This window comes from Rhinopithecus bieti, unplaced genomic scaffold (genome assembly GCF_001698545.2).
Source record: "Rhinopithecus bieti isolate Rb0 unplaced genomic scaffold, ASM169854v2 scaffold_6782, whole genome shotgun sequence".
Taxonomy (NCBI): Eukaryota; Metazoa; Chordata; class Mammalia; order Primates; family Cercopithecidae; genus Rhinopithecus; species Rhinopithecus bieti.
Genome location: NW_016805866.1, coordinates 1,877,220 through 1,895,786, shown reverse-complemented (window position 1 = coordinate 1,895,786; position 18,567 = coordinate 1,877,220). Strand labels below are relative to the sequence as shown.

Below are 18,567 nucleotides of genomic sequence, written 5' to 3'. Positions count from 1 at the left end.
AGAGCGGGGCTGGGAGGTGCGTGCTCCCGAGGCGAGAGCCAGGCGCGTGCAGAGCTCAATTTATTTCTAGGTCCTTTTTTCACGCTGTAATTTCTCACCCGTCGGGGGCTGCTTTCAGGGCCCCAAGTTTTGGTTTTGTTCCTAGCAGCAGCCAGGATTTGCCTTCTTTGTTTGCTAGGGGAAATATATCCGAATCGCTGACCCTTTTTATTTTGTTTACAGTTTTCAAAATTTATAATTTAAAACAAAGAGTTTTAGATCAGATGGTCTAGCCATTTTTCTTGTGTGCATTATTTTCGGGAATTTAAAAAACTGTTTTCTACATTGAAAGTGTTAGCTGCAGAGGACTCGGTTTTGGTAGTGTTTTGTTCAAGTATTCAGGAAATATGTTAGAAATATAGCTCCCAATATTTCATTATGTTTTCCTATAGTAAATATAAAAGACACGAGGCTTTTCAGAGAAATAGATAAGTACCTAAAGCTTCAGTATAGGACCATTTATGTGTAGGATAATCATGAGTAATTAGAGAGAAGAGACATGCTGCAAACTGGATTAAAAAAAATTCTAAGTAGAACTTTATTGCCTTGGATATTAACATGGGTATCCGGTGTAAAAATTATTCCAATTTATCTTCCAGCATTGCATCAGGGAATTAACATTTTTGAAGGAAACCTTCTAACAAATCACTTATTAATGCCACTAGTGGCCCTCTTATTTACCAGTTCTTAAGTTTGAAATAACCTGTTTTTTAAAAATCAGGACAAACCTAAATTGTATTTCGTGAAAGACAGAAACTTTGCCTCAAATATAGTGTAGAATTTTAAGTAATAATTTAGAAATTGCTTGTTTCAAATACTACCTATGTGCCCACATACTTTTCAAAAATTATCTTGAGGGCTTTTCAAATTGTGAACAATTCTGCTAAATTGCTCATTAGGCATGTATTTTGTGAAGAGTACACATGTCCCTTCTTTCAACTATAGAGCTTATGAAGCTGTTAAGTGGTCAAGTTGTGAGTTCATTAAGACACAAAAATAAAATCTTAAAGAATGATTCATTAAGTAGAGAGTACTAGAAGAAAGCAGATTTATACCTATACATGTCTGGATCTCCAAGCAAAAGGTTTTTAGAGGTAACTGACTTCAGAAACACCAAAACACCGTCTAGTTTACTGAAAAGCATACATATTGTCAATTTGAGATTGATACTCCCAATTTAAAATATATTGCCCTCCTAATGCCTTGATGAGTCATTATTGGTTAAAACACACACAAACTTTACAGAGATACTTTTGTAATTCAGTTAAGTCACTTTAGGCAAGATGATGTCCGTAGTCAGATATACTTTCCTTATATATAGAATTAGAATGTTAAAGTAGGGACTACAGAAATGTGCGTTTTACAGATGAACAAACTTCAAGAGGAGGATTTGGCAAAATAAAGCAGGTTAGTGAGTGAAACAGTAAAGCAAGAACCCAGATATTTGAATTGGTTTTCTTGTAATGAGAAGGATTAAATAGTTTTTAATGGTTGAGGTAAATTGTACTGACAAACTCATTTGTATTTTGTTTTCTGAGACAGGGTCTGGGCCTGTCACCCAGGCTGGAGGGCAGTGCTGCAATCTTGGCTCACTGCATCCTCTCCCTCCTGGGCTCAAGCCATCCTCCCACCTCAGCCTCCCAAGTAGCTGGGACTACGGGCACGTGCCACTATTCCTGGCTAATTTTTTGTATAGACTGAGTTTCACTATGTAACCCAGACTGGTCTTGAACTCCTGAGCTCAAGCAATCCTCCCAAAATGCTGGGATTATAGGTCATTGCAACCGGCGTCATTATTTGTAGTTTTCACAAGGCAAGGACACATTTTCTTAGCAGTTCCCCTGTGTCACAGTGTTGCTGATAGAGATGGTAGTGAAACACATATTTCTGTTTGAAGTTTGCTCATGAGAACAAACACTTGTTTTTTTTTTGGTAGCCATTTAACCTTAAGCAAGGTATGAAACACAAGTAATGAGAAAACATCTAAAAAGCTTGTTAACCATAACTCTCTGATAATGGGTAGGATTTATAACCTGGCAACTCTAGTTTTGTCAAGGCAGCTCTAGTTTTGTCATCTGACATGACGTCTTTTTGTCTTACAGGTTAAAAATAGGATGTGGATTGGGCTAATTGTTCTATCTCCCACCTTGTAGTTTTTAAAAAATTTTTTATTTTTTGAAAGTTCTTTCACATCTATTCTCATTTTGCCCATTTTACCATTCAACCTTCTAGAAGCCAGCTCCTTTACTTCCCGCTCCTCCTTCAAGTAATACCAACAGTGCTAATTGTAATAATAATAATAAACATTTAGAGGGTTTATGTTCATTATAATGTTTCATAGCATTATCTTGGCAGTAGTAGAGGAGAAATTCTGGGAAGGAAATCAGTGTACCATGTTTCTTTGGGACCTTGAGACCTGTCATTGTGGGTGTATGAGTAGTTTAATGGTATAGCTTGAAAGTACAGACTGGGTCACACAACAGAAGTTAGGTGATTTTTAAACCTAAATGTTCATTAGGTTGCAGATTATTACCAGGCAGATGACTCCCGGACATAAGGTTCTCCAAAGTCTAAGATTTAGTGGTGAGGTAGTAAAACATACAACAGAGTTCAAACCAAGCATGGAATAGTAGAAGCCAGACATAAGCAACCCCTGAAGCTGTTATTGAACATTACATTAGGTATTTTGACTATAACATAGGAAATTATAATTGAAAATTGTATGGATCTTGTAGGCATAGGGACCATCTGTTTATGAATTGCATTAATCTTAAAATTTTTATTAAAGTATGCAGTCATCAAATCCAGTTTATGGCAAATGATGGTGGTCGTTATCTTTAAATTCATATGTAGTTAGTTGGCAAAATGACTATTATATCTGTTTTGAATATTTGTTTTGAATTATACATTGTAACCTGTGAAAAACTGTCTTTATCAAGTCTTTTATTTTTCCTTTAAAGCCTAAATTATACAGATCTGTGATTGAAGATGTCATTAATGATGTGAGAGACATCTTTCTGGACGATGGAGTGGATGAACAAGTACTGATGGAACTAAAAACTGTGAGTTTGTCTTTTAAAATATTCCTACTTTTTCACCCCAAATCATTTTCTTTAGTCAGAGATGAATCTGTAATTTTTCTGTAGGGTGAACGTATAGTTTAGTGAAGTGTGCTGGTTTTAAATCCCAACTGTACCATGCATTCTTCCTCTGACCTTAGGCAAGCTGCATTTATATTTCAGTTTCTTTATATGTAAGATGGAAATTGGTAGTATTTACCTTATAGGTTTGTTTTGAGGATTAAATGGAATAACCATATAAAATCTTAGCACAATGCCTGATAGTAGCATTAGCAGTTATTATTGGATAGTTAACATTCTCCATTTTATGGTCTAATTACTTGACATGCCTGGAAGAGTTTTCTTGCTTTCTTTTTTCTTTTCTTTTTTTGAGACAGGGTCGGGCTCTGTCGCCCAGCTGGAGTGCAGTGGCACAATCTGGACTTACTGCAACCTCCGCCTCCCAGGCTCAGACCATCCTCCCACCTCTGGGACTACAGGCACATGCCAGCATGCCTGGCTAATTTTTGTATTTTTGGTAGGGATGGTTTTCACCATGTTGTCAAGGCTGCTTTCGAACTCCTGGCTGCAAGTGATCCTCCCGCCTCGGCCTCCCAAAGTGCTAGGAGTATGGGCGTGAGACACAGTGCCCAGCCTTAATTTTGCCTTTTTTTAATGGTCTTAATGTACCTGTATTCTAAGTGTGTTTTAAGTTGTAGGGATTAAGTGGTTGATAAAAGAATTTTAGGTTCTTGAAGTAGACCCTTTATGTAGGCCAAATGTTTTAAATATATTTTACATTAAGAGCTGGTTTTCTGTATCTTGGATTTAAGCAGAAATATTTAGTTTTTTTTATTGGCAGTTGTGTTTTCCTTGCAGTGTAATGACTCATGAAATTGTGGAATATTTTTGCCCTGTTGGTTAGAATAGTGGTTCTCAAGGTATATAGTTCATGGAGTCCTGGGTTCTCCCCAGGGGTTCTTTCCAGGGGTCCACAAGGTTGACTAAATGCTCAAGTCTGGAAAATCATAGTTTGCCTTCATTCTTTCAAGTAAAAGTTGTATTCTATGAGAGAAGTGACCAGTTAAATTCACAACTCCAGTGCACAGATGCTTTTCCTTGAGATAACTGTAAATAAGCAGCAGAAATGCTGTATGCATACTTCTCATTTCTGAATATTAAAAAGATGTGGACTCAGTGTTGATACTAAGAAATTTGATTGTTTGATATTCTGTAATGAAGTGTGTTTACACTTGAAAGATCTGTATAATTCATTGAACTTGTATTTTCTGAATGTCCAATGCATAATGTTGGAAAATTCGTTCAAAATGCAAGATGAATTAATGAAATTTAACAGTATGAAAAGTTCATAGTTATATGGTTTCATATTCTGCATTGTAACTAACTTGTAAGAAACTATCACTTAAAAGTACCTTTTCTTTTCCTAACTACTTAACTGTGGGAAGGCAGATTTTCTTTGTATACCTCAACCAAAACAAAGTGAAAACACGGGCAGATATGAGAATCTAGCTATTTTCCTTTAAGTTGTTTGTCATTCTCACTCAATTTTATTTACTAAAATATGACTATTTTCAGAAAACTGTTATTTATGTTAACATATAATGGATCCATTATTTCTAAACAAATTAGTAAACATTAAAAATGTGTTATAATTTCTGTTACTATAAATACAGGTGGGTATAATTCACATACAGAAAAGCTCTTTGAGGGTCTCAGTAATTTTTAAAGTGATAAAGCATCCTGAGATGAAAAGAGTTTTAGAACTGCTGGTTTAGAAGTTGAGTATTAAGCTCCTTTAAGTCTATGTACAAATAAATAATCACAATTAATAAATGTTAAGCAACATTTGTTGTGGTCTCATTTATCCAACATAGGTGTGGAGGCTGCAGCTTGGCAACCAGTTTATTTTATGTAAAGCAAATCTCACCTTGATTGTGGTGATGAAGTAGGTCTTGATGTATTTATTAATAGATATCTGCAGGAAACTTCTCTAGAATTTTCAATAAGAATATTCCTGTGTGAGGAGTTTAAGACCAGCCTGGCCAACATGGTGAAACCCCATCTCTACTAAAAATACAAAAATCAGCTGGGCATGGTGGTACGTGCCTGTAATCCCAGCTATTGGGGAGGCTGAGGCAGGAGAATGGCTTGAACCCAGGAGCTGGAGGTTGCAGTGAGCCGAGATCGTGCCACTACACTCCAGCCTGGGTGACAGAGCAAGACTCTGTCTCGGAAAAAAAACAAAAACAAGAATATACCTGTGTGAGGTAAGAAAAATATATAGGTTGAAACAGATAAGCAAATATGTATTTACCTTGAAAAAAATGTAAGGGTTACTAATAGTGAAGAGTAGGTATCTAAAAATGCAAGTGTAAGAGTGCTAATTCTGAGACATGAGTTGGAAGAAGAACAATATAACTTGTTCAAGTAGCATGAAGTAACTGAGGGATGTGAATAATAAAACAAGCTTATTTTGATTCCTTAGTGTAACATGGAATGAGTTTTTTGCAATTTATGTTATACTTTTATAATGGTTGTCCTTGTAGTTTTGTGACCTTGTATAGAAAATGCAGCATTTTTAGGTGTAGAAAATCAGTTCTAAAGATGTTAGGTAATTTTCTCTAGGTCAAATTCTAGTGGTCAGTCTGGGTTGTTACCTACTCTTCCTTTTCACAATGAAAATCCAGAGAATTTATTTTTCCTATCTTTAACAGTAGAATCGAGACGTCGTCTTGAAGAGAATGAGCTATCTTTGGAACTAAATGTTTCCACCTCCATTTTTATTATATATGACTTTTTTGGTACATATTTTATGGGTAACACACTGATTTTTAGTTTAATACTTAGTTTTTAATGACAAAAAATGTGACCTACTCAACTTTGAATCCCCAGCTTCTACCGCAATGTCTGGGCATATGTGGTTGGCATTCAGTAAGCATTTGATTGAACTGTTTGATAACAGATATGGCACCTGAATCTAACTGAACAAAATAGTGTAATATTCTTGTTGTTTTTAAATGGGCCATACTCTTCTATCTGGGTTGTATTGAAGTTAAAAATAAAACTGTTAGACTAAAATGAGTTTATTTTAATTCTCTGCACTGAATTTCTTCAGGATCTCATTAGAATTTCTAGAATATGCCCTAGATTTAACAGCTGGACAGCCAGCATTGTCCAATAGAACTTTCTGCAGTGATGGAAGTGTTCTATATCTGTGCTCTTCAGTAGGGTAGCCACTATCCACATGTGCTTATTAAGCGCTCAAAATGTGGTTGGTGGAACTGAGCAACTGAATTTTTATTAATCTAAACCTAAATCACTACATATGGCTTGTTGCTGCCATATTGGACTGCTCAGGTTTAGACATTCTTGCTTAATAAAACGAAGTTTAATTTCATATTTTATGGTTTAGAAACACTGGCATTATTAGCTCTAGCCCCTCTCTCCACTTTTTGGGGCCATTTTACAAACTTATCAAAAGCTTGTATAAGGCTATAAAGGAGGCAGTGGTGAATTAGATTGAGGACAAAGATGAATGATAATGCATGTAATTTGAGAGTTAATGAGGTAATGCAGAAAGGGAGATGATAAGAATATTTCAACCCAGTCGTTGAGGTTATCTCTTGAACCACTGTGGGCCTACTTTAATGTGTAAACTATGAGAGGTAGAAAAAACACAATAAAATACAGTCCTGGTTTTCAATAAATCTATATTTGAATATAAATGTGTTTTGGATTGATGAGTGTCTATGGGTGGGAATGACAGTGTAGAAATTCTCTTCAAAGTGAATGATAAAATCAGCCGGATTTCTAGATTTTCCGACCTGCCTATGTCCAGACATCAAGTACTGTGGGAAATATAAAACATTTTTTCTCTTTTTAATAAAACAAATAAAATGAGAAGAGTTGCCTCAATTGGAAGTATATCTGAAATTCAGTTTATCTGCCTCTGGTTCAGATTTCTCAACATTGGCATTATTGACATTTTGCACCAGTTAATTCTTTGCAGGGGCTGTACTATTAATTGTAGGATGTTAGCAGCACAATTGGCCTCTGCCCACTAGATGCCAGTAGCACCCTTCAGTTGTAACCAAAAATGTCTCTAGACATTGCCAGATGTCGCTGGGGGGCAAAATCACCTCTGGCTGAGAACCACTATTCTAAATATACTCTAGCTGTATACATAAAAAGTACTTGATATACTCTAATTATATATAAATATTTGGACCATAAGTTGAATAATAATCTACTATTTCATTTCATTTACTCTTAGGGAAAGCTCTGTTTCTCCAGCATTGTTTCTTGGGAACCCAGAAATGTAATATATTTTATCCAGGAGCTGGATGTTTTGTGAAAGTAGGAGAATCCTTCAGAATTTCTAGCTCACCATGTTGCCAGGTTTAGCCACCTAACCTCTGGGCTTGTGGTGTGAGGGGCTGCAATGCAGGTCTCTGATATGGCCTGGAGACATTTTCTCCATGGTCTTGGGGATTAACAGTAGGGAAGCAGTAAGGGGATTAACTTGGGGAGCAGTAAGTCCCCTCATCCGTAAAATCTCATGATTTTATATTCCAAGTAGACTTGGAATGTGCTTTGACAAAGTCATTTAGCTAATAAATGATAGAGCCACGAACCTAGCCCTTTTGCATCCATGTGACATATACAGTACTTAGCAGTAGGAAGGAAGGTAAGAGAGTTTTGTCTAGATCTTGGGTTGTTGGTGGGTGGCACCTGAGATGGTTTTGAGGGTTGGTGACCTGCTCTGATAGCAGCAGTCCAGTTTAGAGACTAGGAATTTGAACTAGTACTGGGATTAAAGGGAGGCAAGTGAGGGTCCTGGGGTGCAGAATACAAAGAGACATTCACTCTCTAGCCCTGACTGGGTCATTGGAGTCAGACCACCTGGTTTATATCCCTATTCTGTCTGCTATTAGTTAGAGTGATCTTGGATAAGCTACCTAACTTCTTTCTCATCAGATTCTTTTTCTGTAAAAGAAGATAATAATAATATCTATCTTACAGGATTTTTGTGAAAAAACTAGTCTGTACATGTTTTTATAAAGTACACAGAATTTAGTAAGTTTTAGTTACTAGTCTGGTTAACACGATATACAAATGTACACCTGAATCATTTTGGGTACAGATGAATTTTCTCCATCTAATTTCAGATAACCTTGCAAAGATTAGTATTCCTGATTGTTTTCAATACTGTATTAGTGGCTGCGTGCGGTGGCTCATGCCTGTAATTATAGCACTTTGGGAGGCCGAGGTGGGCAAATCACTTGTGGTCAGGAGTTTGAGACTAGCCTGGCCAACATGGTGAAACCCCGTCTCTACTAAAAATACAAAAATTAGCCGGGCGTGGTGACACGTGCTTGTAATCCCAGCCACTGGGGAGGCTGAGGCAGGAGAATTGCTTGAACCCAGGAGGCAGAGGTTGCAGTGAGCCGAGATCGCGCCTTTGCACTCCAGCCTGGACAACAAAGTGACACTCCACATCAAAAAAAAAAAAAAAAAGAAAGAGAAATATGCTAGTATGATTACTATTGCTAAAATAGTGTTTCATTGTTTATTTTATTTATTTTATTTTCATTATGTTGGTCAGGCTGGTCTTCAACTCCTGGCCTCATGATCTTTCACTTCAGCCTCCCCAAGTGCTGGGTTTACAGGCATGAGCCTCCACGCCCAGCCTCATTGTTTATTTTAATTTTAAACAGTTTATATCTAATATTTTGATAAAGATTGTGTGAAAATGGAATTGTAGAGAAACTATAAACATTAAATTAATTTGAACTTTATGGTAATTGGCATCATAAGCTTAATACAAAGTACTTGTATGATACTCTTTTTGCATGTCTTACATTACCTAGAACCAGTATTATAGTACTTGGTAAATAATGATTTTCAGTAGATTATCCGTCTCTCCCAAAGCTGTTGGAAATGTGTGGGGCCATGTTCAACATTTCATGAGGATTTTTGGCGTTTACTAGACAGCAGCCAGGAATGTTGCAATTCCTGCATATTTCTTGTGGGACCATTCTGTGTGATAAAGAATTGTCCTGCCCAAAATGTCAGTAGCATCCTTACATAGGAACAGTATTCTAGAAGACAATAGTTTTGTTTTCCCTCTTTGAAGTTAGATCCTGAATAAGACAGTTGCTGCCTAGAAGATATTCATAGTTTGATAGAAGTGGTAGACTTTGTGTGGTAAGTACAAAATAGAAGTATCTCTTATGCATAGAGACAGTGAGTGATGGCTTTTCTTTGAGGCTGTTGAGACTTTGGCATTTGTCTTATATAGGGAATTGTGGGAGAAAACTGCTGATCATAAGGAATAGTCCATTAAGGTTACATATGATACATTCAGGGACCTCCAAGTAATTTGGTACTGTGAGAAAATAGAGTTCAAGTTGTAGTAGCAATTGGTGTATGATAACATGCTATACTAAGGAGCTTGGTCTTTAGAGTGAGGATTATCTGGGGTACTAGTTAAAATGCAGATTTTTGGATTTTCCAGAGAGTCTGGCTTGATAGGGGTAGTAAAATGAGACCTAGGAATCTTTTGCAAATAAGTATTCCAGGTTGTTAGATGGTGTATTAGTTAGTTTTCACACTGCTAATAAGGACATATACACACTGCTGATAAAGACATACCAGAAACTGGGAACAAAAAAAGGTTTAATTGAACTTACAGTTCCACATGGCTGGGTAGGCCTCAGAATCATAGTGGGAAGTGAAAGGCTCTTCTTACTTGGCAGCAACAAGAGAAAATGAGGAAGAAGCAAAAGCGGAAACCCCTGATAAACTCATCAGATCTCGTGAGACTTACTCACTATCACAAGAATAGTATGGGAAAGACCGGGCCCTTTGATTCAGTTACCTCACCGCTGAGTCCCTCCCACAACATGTGGGAATTCTGGGAGATAAAATTCAAGTTGAGATTTTGGTGGCGACATAGCCAAACCATATTCTGTCCCTGGCCCTCCGAATCTCATGTCCTCGTATTTCAGAACCAATCATACCTTCCCAGCAGTCCCTCAAAGTCTTAACTCATTTCAGCATTAACACAAATGTCCACAGTTTGGAGTCTCATCTGAGACAAGGCAAGTCCCTTCTGCCTATGAGCCTGTAAAACCAAAAGCAAGCTAGTTACTTCCTAGATACAATGGGGGTACAGTTATTGGGTAAATAAAGCTGTTCCAAATGGGAGAAAGAAATTGGCCAAAACAAAGGGGTTACAGGGCCCATGCAAGTCCAGAAATCCAGCAGGGCAGTCTTACGTTAAAACTCCAAAATGATCTCCTTTGACTCCAGGTCTCACATCCAGGTCATGCTGATGCAAGAGGTGGGTTCCCATGGTTTTGGGCAGCTCCACCCTTGTGGCTTTGCAGGGTAGTCTTGCTTCCAGTTGCTTTCACGGGCTGACATTGAGTGCGACTTTTCCAGGAGCACGGTGCAAACTGTTGGTGGGTCTGCCATTCTGGGATCTAGAGGACTGTGGCCCTCTTCTCACAGCTCCACTAGGCAGTGCCCTAGTAGGGACTCTGTGTAGGGACTCTGTGTAGGGCCTCCGACCCCGCATTTCTCTTCTGCACTGCCCTAGCAGAGGTTCTCCATGAGGGCTCTGCCTCTGCAGCAGCAGACTTTTGCTTGGCCATCCAGGCGTTTCCATACATCTTCTGAAATCTAGGTGAAAGTTCCCAAACCTCAATTCTTGACTTCTGTGCACCCGCAGGCTCAACACCACATGGATGCTGCCAAGGTTTGGGGCTTCCACGCTCTGAAGCCACAGCCTGAGCTTTATGTTGGCCCCTTTCAGCTGGAGTGGCTGGGATACAGGGCACCAAGTCCCTAGGCTGCACACAGCATGGGAACCCTGGGCCTGGCCAGTGAAACCACTTTTTCCTTCTGGGTCTCTGGGCCGGTCATGGGAGGGGCTGCAGTGAAGGTCTCTGATGTGGCCTAAAGACATTTTCCCCATGGTCTTGGAGATTAACATTAGGCTCCTTGCTACTTATGCAAATTTCTGTAGCCAGCTTGAATTTCTCCTCAGAAAATGGCTTTTTCTTTTCCACTGCATTGCCAGGCTGCAAATTTTCTGAACTTCTATGCTGTGTTTCCGTTCTAAAACGGAATGCTTTTAACAGCACCCAAGTCACCTTTTGAATGCTTTTCTGCTTGGAAATTTCTTCTGTCACATAACCTAAATCATCTCTCAAGTTCAAAGTTCTGCAAATCTCTAGGGCAGGGGCAAAATGCTACCACTCTCTTTGCTAAAACAGAACAAGGGTCACCTTTGCTCCATTTGCTAACAAATTCCTCATCTCCATCTGAGATCACCTCAGCCTGGACCGTGTTCATATCACTATCAGCATTTCCGTCAAAGCCATTCAGCAAGTCTCTAGGAAGTTTCAGACTTTCCCACATTTTCCTGTCTTCTTCTGAGCTGCCCAAACCATTCCAACCTCTGCCTGTTACACAGTTCCAAAGTCGCTTCCATATTTTCAGGTATCTTTTCAGCAATGCCCCACTCTATTAGTACCAGTTTACTATATTAGTTTGTTTTCATGCTGCTAATAAAGACATACCCAAAACTGGGAACAAAGAAAGGTTTAATTGGACTTACAGTTCCACATGGCTGGGGAGGCCTCAAAATCATGGCAGTAGGTAAAAGGCTCTTCTTATGTGTTGGCAGCAAAAGAAAATGAGGAACAAGGAAGAGCGAAAACACCTGATAAACCCATCAGGTCTCCTGAGAATAGCATGGGAAAGACCAGCCCCCATGGTTCAGTTACCCGTCCCTCCCACAGCACATGGGAATTCTGGGAGATACAATTCAAGTTGAGATTTTGGTGGGAACACAGCCAAACCATATCAGGTAGGTAGGTAGGTAGGTAGGTAGGTAGGTAAATAAATTACTTTACTCTGTGGTTCCAGTTTTTAAACAGAGGATAGCATATTTATAAATTTAAAAAAATTCACCTTGATAACAGTATAGAACAGTGTTTCTCAAACTTCTTGACTAGGACTCTCCTTAAGAAGTAATAGTATTTAACATTTTGAATAAATATATGCACAAGTATATGAGTGTATGACAAATCTGCAAAAGTTTTTTCTCAGTACAGCACAGTGATTTTTTCTTTCAATTTTATTTTGTTTACAAAAAACATTCTTAGGGGAGAGAGGGAGGGAGAAGGAGAAAGGAAAGGGAGAGAGGGACAGGGAAGAGGAGAGAAAGAGGAAACAGAAGGAGAGAGGGCTACAAAGAAAATTCTAAATTGACTTTGAATCACTAGTGGGTTGCAGTCCTCAGTTTGAAAAACATCAGTTTAGATTTTAAAACAGTTCTCACTTTAGCATCCATCAGAATAACCTGAATGAACAGTTTGTTAAATTAGATTTCTGGTTTTACCCCCAGAGCTGCTGATTCAGTATTTTTAACAAGTATCCAGGTGATGCTGATGTTGGGTCTAGAACCGCATCTTGAGGATCACTGATTTATAGAGGATAGACTGGAAGGGCAAGCGTACACTGGAATGTCTGCTCTGTAAGGTCAAGCATATTTCTCAGGTTTGTTCACAGTGTCTTCTCAATGCCTGAACAGTGTTTGGCATATAGGACATAATTATTTGTGGACTGTATGGCTTGATGCAGGAAACTCAAGCGCTCAGTCACTACGTTACTACTATTTGCAGTACTGCTGGGCAGAAAGGACCAGGGCCGTGTCATAGAGATACATTGGAACAGTGAATCAGAATAGACGGTAATGGTGGGCTGTTGGGGTGGATTGTGACTCCTAGGTCATTTACACGGGAGTCTAGGTGAGTCATGGTGCCCAGTACTTAGCCACACATAATGTGTATTCTTTAATATTTGCCATTATCATAGGAGCTTCGTTGAAGTGATGGGTCTAGATTGCTGTGGGTAAACCAATTGGAGGTGATAAAAGTGAAGCATAAAATTTAGAAAATTACAATTTAAAACACTTTTTAAACAAAGCATTAATAAGACTTTTTTTACCTTGATTTTTGGCTCACAAGAAACAGACTTTGTTTTGTTTTGGAAGAGAGGAGAAGATGTAGAAGGTTTGGGTGATAACAGACTGTTTGGAAGCCTTACTATATATAATACATTAGTCATAATGTGTTTTATTTAGCATGTGAGTATCTATTTTGATGGTGCGCTATGCTGGATGCCCACTTTACAGAGATGAATCAGACACAACATGGGTTCTCAAAAAGTAGTGCTTGTTACTACGGGAAGAAGCTAGCTGTCTTTCGCCTGGGATTAGCAGAGACTTAAATTTATTCACTGGAAGTGAGTTTAGAAGTAATCTAATCTGATTGGTTCCCCTTTTGGGTAAAGAAGATGCCTAAGACAAGCCTGTAATCTCAGCACTTTGGGAGGCCGAGACGGGCGGATCACGAGGTCAGGAGATCGAGACCATCCTGGCTAACACGGTGAAACTCCATCTCTACTAAAAAAATACAAAAAACTAGCCAGGCGAGGTGGCAGGCGAATGTAGTCCCAGCTACTCGGGAGGCTGAGGCAGGAGAATGGCGTAAACCTGGGAGGCGGAGCTTGCAGTGAGCTGAGATCCGGCCACTCCCCCCCAGCCCCGGCGACAGAGCGGGACTCTGTTTCAAAAAAAAAAAGAAGCCTAAGAAAGATAAATGATTAGGTTACATAAGTGGCCAAACCAGGACTAACTGGGTTCTTGACTTATGGTATAAGGCTTTATTAAACAGTTAATGCCACCACCATTGCCACCAATAATAATATATTTTGATCACCAATTTTATGTAACACTGATAATTGTTTTACATAGATATGCCATTTAATCCTCTCAACAACCAGTGAGATAGATCTTGTTACCATCTCTCTAAGAATAGACTTCAGGTAAATCTAAATACCGTGCCTGCCAGTGGGATTCCCTAGGAAATTGACGTTAATATTTGCTTTTTCAGTAAGCCATTAGAGATTTAGTGGAATTGTTACTAGCATCAAGACAACAAATCTAGAATGTCTGGAATGATTGAAAGGGTCAGGAGATTATAAAAAATCTCTACGGCGTATGACCAGGCATGTTGGCTCATGCCTGTAATCTCAGCTCTTTGGGAGGCCAAGCCGGGCAGATTGCTTGAGCCCAGGAGTTCGAGACCAGCTCGGGCAGCATAGTGAGATCTTGTCTCTATTTCTTAAATAAAAAATAATAATAAAAAAATAAAAAACTCTCTGTGAGTATGGCAAAGGGACGTTCTTGAAGAATCTGATAGAAGCTTAAGGTCTCAATTAGGCAAAGGATCTGATAGAAGCTTAGGGTCAATTAGGCAGTATCCCAAGAGCAAATCTTGGAAGAGAAGACAAAGTATGTATAGAGCCTTGTGTGCGGAATGATTGAATGAAGTTTTATTTGCATTTTCAGGGAATAGTTTGTGACTTTTTGGCTAGTTTCTTATAAGGCTAAGGCTCCAGAATGAACACTAAACCTGGTAGAGAGGAAATGTGTTAGGTAGAAGAATGAAATCGTTGCACATGTTTTCTTTTCTTTCTTTTGTCCATTCTGATTTTCCCATCATAGAACCTAAGGTGAAATGAGAAAATAGAAATGGCTGAACAGAAAAGGATTGCCAATTGGCATAATGGAAGAAGGAAGGACATTTCAAGAAGTGTTGGGATAACTACTAAGACCTTCAGGCATCGCCGGTTCTTTTTCTTTCTGTAGGATTGGACAGGTGGAAAGTTAGGCTTTTCTTCTTTGGGGGATTATCTCTGTTTCTTACTGTTCTAAATGAATTTATATTTTGTATGTTATTTGAGAATTTATGTTTTTTATGTTGAAGCAGAAAATTTTATATTTTGTATTTTATAAGGAAAAGTTCCATATAAAAATAGTTTAGTAATGATTTTGATATTATAAAGGATAATCTTTGATTACTAAAGAAGTAGCTTATATGAAACTCATTGCTAAATAATAGCTGCTGATTAAGGAATTACTATAGAAAGTTTACTGAAGATAGAAAAAGAAACAAAATCTCCAGTACTCCGATGTGGCAAAAATGAGGTTTGATACTTTAAAATTTTGTTTTGTTATTTACACTTGGGTTAGAATTATAGATTTGTTGTATTTCTGTGTCTGTATCAGTTTTTAAAATGGAATAACTTTATAAAGAGATTAATAAAACTGTTGTGTTCGTCTGTCCAGAGTTATTTTTCACTTAGAAATCTTTAATGTTCTTTGCCTTAGTTATGGGAAAACAAACTAATGCAGTCCAGGGCAGTAGATGGATTTCATTCAGAAGAGCAGCAGCTTCTACTGCAAGTTCAACAGCAGCATCAACCCCAGCAGCAGCAGCATCACCACCATCACCATCATCAGCAAGCTCAGCCTCAGCAGACGGTACCTCAGCAAGCGCAGACCCAGCAGGTCCTTATTCCTGCATCACAGCAAGGTGAGACTGGATTTGTTTTCCTACTTATGACTTGGAAATTAAGTTTGTCATTATGAAAGAAGAGAAATATTCTACATGTCTTGGATCTTGTCTTTTAAGGGGCGCATGGAGAACCTAAAAATAAACAAACACAAACTCCTATGTTGATTTCGGGCTTTTTTTCCCCTTTCTCTTGGCTGAGGGGTGTGGGTGTATGTAAATGTATATAAATTTGTATAAAATGTAGGTTGTATATGTAGAGTAATGGTAGACAGGTAATTTACTAATTGAAAGCCTAAGTTGTATTACTGTTTAGTTTTGAAAAGGCTATGTAGTGATGGATTTCCTAAAATAAGTTAAACCTAAAAGGTTTATTTACTAAGGGCTCTATTATTTTATATGGTAAAATAGTTATTTGCTTTCTCTGTGAAACATGTTCTTTCAGAGACATGTTTCAGATTAGTTTTTAAAATATATCTTAAATTCTAGAGTTTTTTGTATACTTTGGCAATCTGAAAATTCAGTTCCGTAGTAATTTATGTAAGCCTAAATGGACTAAATTAGATTTATTATAAGTTAAGCGTGGATATATAACATATCTTAATTTATATTTCTTGGATTAAAGCTAAGAAAAAGCAAATATTCGTAGACTGTGTCCATAGTGCTTTGTACTCTGCAAGTCATTTTATAGATACTGTTTCATTGGCACCTTATAAGGGCTTTGTAAAATAGCCCTTGGCTCAGTTTCACAGCTGAGGAAGATCTGAGCCCAGAAGAGGCTAAGAAACTTGATCTGTATTTTCTCTCATGGCACACATCTATTCAGTTATAAAACTTTCTGAGCATTCTAATTCAGTGCATCTACTTTTATGGGAGAGGACACTAGAAGTAGATGAAAAGTTCATTTTAATGTGATCATTTAGTTACTTATTTGCCTCATTTGACAGTATATATATGTGTCTTAAAATTGGTAATGGTACACAGTAGAAGAGCCTATTTGGGTTATTTTACTGTTGATATCTAGTAATTTTCATACCTAATTTTAGTGTATACTTTGTATCAAATAATTTTATCCTTTTATTATTTTTTGATGACTGTTCTTCCTGTTGCCTTCAGAGCTGGCATTAGGATTTTAGGTCATCATAAATTAAAATACGATTTTCTTCACTCAGAGAATATTAGGATAATGGAGATATCCGTCTGTTCTCTGAAATTTGCGGAATCAAACATTTAATTCCTTTTATGCTTAAATAACATTGCCATTATTTCTGATTTGTATTTTTTCCAACTTGGGCCGGTTCACCACACTTCAGGCAACCTAGTGGTCTCTTGCTTTCAGGAGCCCACCATATTGATGCCGAACTTAGTTGGACACCCAATCAGCATAGCGCACTGTAGCCCAGAACTCCTGGACTCAAGCGATCCTCCCACCTCAGCCTTCTGAGTTGCTGGGACTACAGTCATGCATCCCCGCATTCGGCTGATTTGTATTTTTTAAACAGCTGATGAAAGTAGCATGAGTCTGTCAACTGTCATATTGGAAGAAAAGGACTATGTAGATTTCAAAAACTAGTCACAACTTTTTGAGCTTACTTTTATTGGATTAGTAACTCATTGCAACAGTGGTATCATTGTATCAGTAAAACAGTTACCCTTGAGTTAAGACAAAATTATGTTTGAAAACATCCAGTTTACTTAAGAATGCATAGAACTGTGTATGTGTGTATGTTTAGGTGTTAAGTAACTCACTACTTCATGTTCCTAAATTCCCTTGCATCCTTAGGAATTGTCACTTAAATTTTTTTTTTTTTTTTTTTTTTTTTTGAGATGGAGCCTTGTCACCCATGCTGGAGTGCAGTGGCATGATCTCGGCTCACTGCAACCTCCAGTTCCCGAGTTCAAGTGATTTTCATGCCTCAGCCTGACACTCAGCTAATGTTTTTGTATTTTTAATAGAGATGGGGTTTCACCATGATGTTGGTCAGTCTGGTCTCAAACTCCTGACCTCAAGTGATCCGCCCGCTTTGGCCTCCTAAAGTGCTGTGATAACAAGTGTGAGCCAACACGTCTGGGCTTAAATATTTGTGTTTTCTAGTATAGGGTGGGTATATCACAGCTGTTATTTGCCATATAAATGTCCTGAGATCAAATGATTGAAAGCATTTGAGTGCAGAAAACATGGAAAACATGAAAAAAGTTTTCATCATTGTATGTAAAGTGTTCTTGTGATCAGAAAATAGCTTCATGGTTCCTTGTTTACATGTGTACTTGTTTTTTTGTAGCCACAGCACCACAAGTTATTGTTCCAGATTCTAAGTTGATACAGCATATGAATGCATCAAACATGGTAAGACTCAGAATGTAGCAGTTTGATTGGCTATACTTAATTCTAACTCAAACTGTGATTATGCCTATATATGTCATATATTAACAACTTGAAGTTTATTGAAGACTCAGGCAGAACAGCTATTTTAGTTTCCTGAATATTGGATCTGAAGTTTAGCTTGGTACCTAGACATTAAGGTTCATAAAATTATGGAATTGTTTAAGAATACCAAAATAATGGTGCTTTGTGAGAGTTACTCCATTCCCTACTATTTCCGGAAAAGTTTTAGGGTACCTACCAAACTTATAATGCCAAGTATGGTTCTGTTTCAGGAGACCTAGTAATTGCAAGAGGGTGGGAAGGCTAAGAATTGTGAACTTTAAAAAAATGAAGATGAACTGTTGGGATAGTTCAGTATAACTATTTTTAAAATCAAGCATTTAAAAATATTGCTTTGACTTAACCATGGTGTAGTCTAATAAGTCATTATAGTGTGTAAATAACCATAGAATACATTTTAACCAGTTGAGTTACATTAGAAGTTTTATATTTCTGAGGACTATCCACTAAACTTTACAAGTCCTCAGTCATATTTTCAAATTACATTTCAGACATATAATATTTCTCAACAAATGTAGCATAGTTTAACTGTGAACTTGAAAGAACTTCTTCAGATCCTTAGAAAATCTTT

General features: G+C 37.8%; 1 protein-coding gene across 1 annotated transcript in view; it reads left to right on the top strand.

Moving 5' to 3' along the window:
• GTF2A1 (general transcription factor IIA subunit 1) overlaps positions 1-18,567 on the top strand; it is a 47,127-nt gene that overhangs the window by 2,076 nt on the left and 26,484 nt on the right. The window contains exons 2-4 of the mRNA XM_017873849.1: positions 3,000-3,101; positions 15,367-15,571; positions 17,833-17,897. Coding sequence (XP_017729338.1) covers positions 3,000-3,101; positions 15,367-15,571; positions 17,833-17,897 — 372 coding nt within the window. The remainder of the gene's footprint in view (positions 1-2,999; positions 3,102-15,366; positions 15,572-17,832; positions 17,898-18,567) is intronic.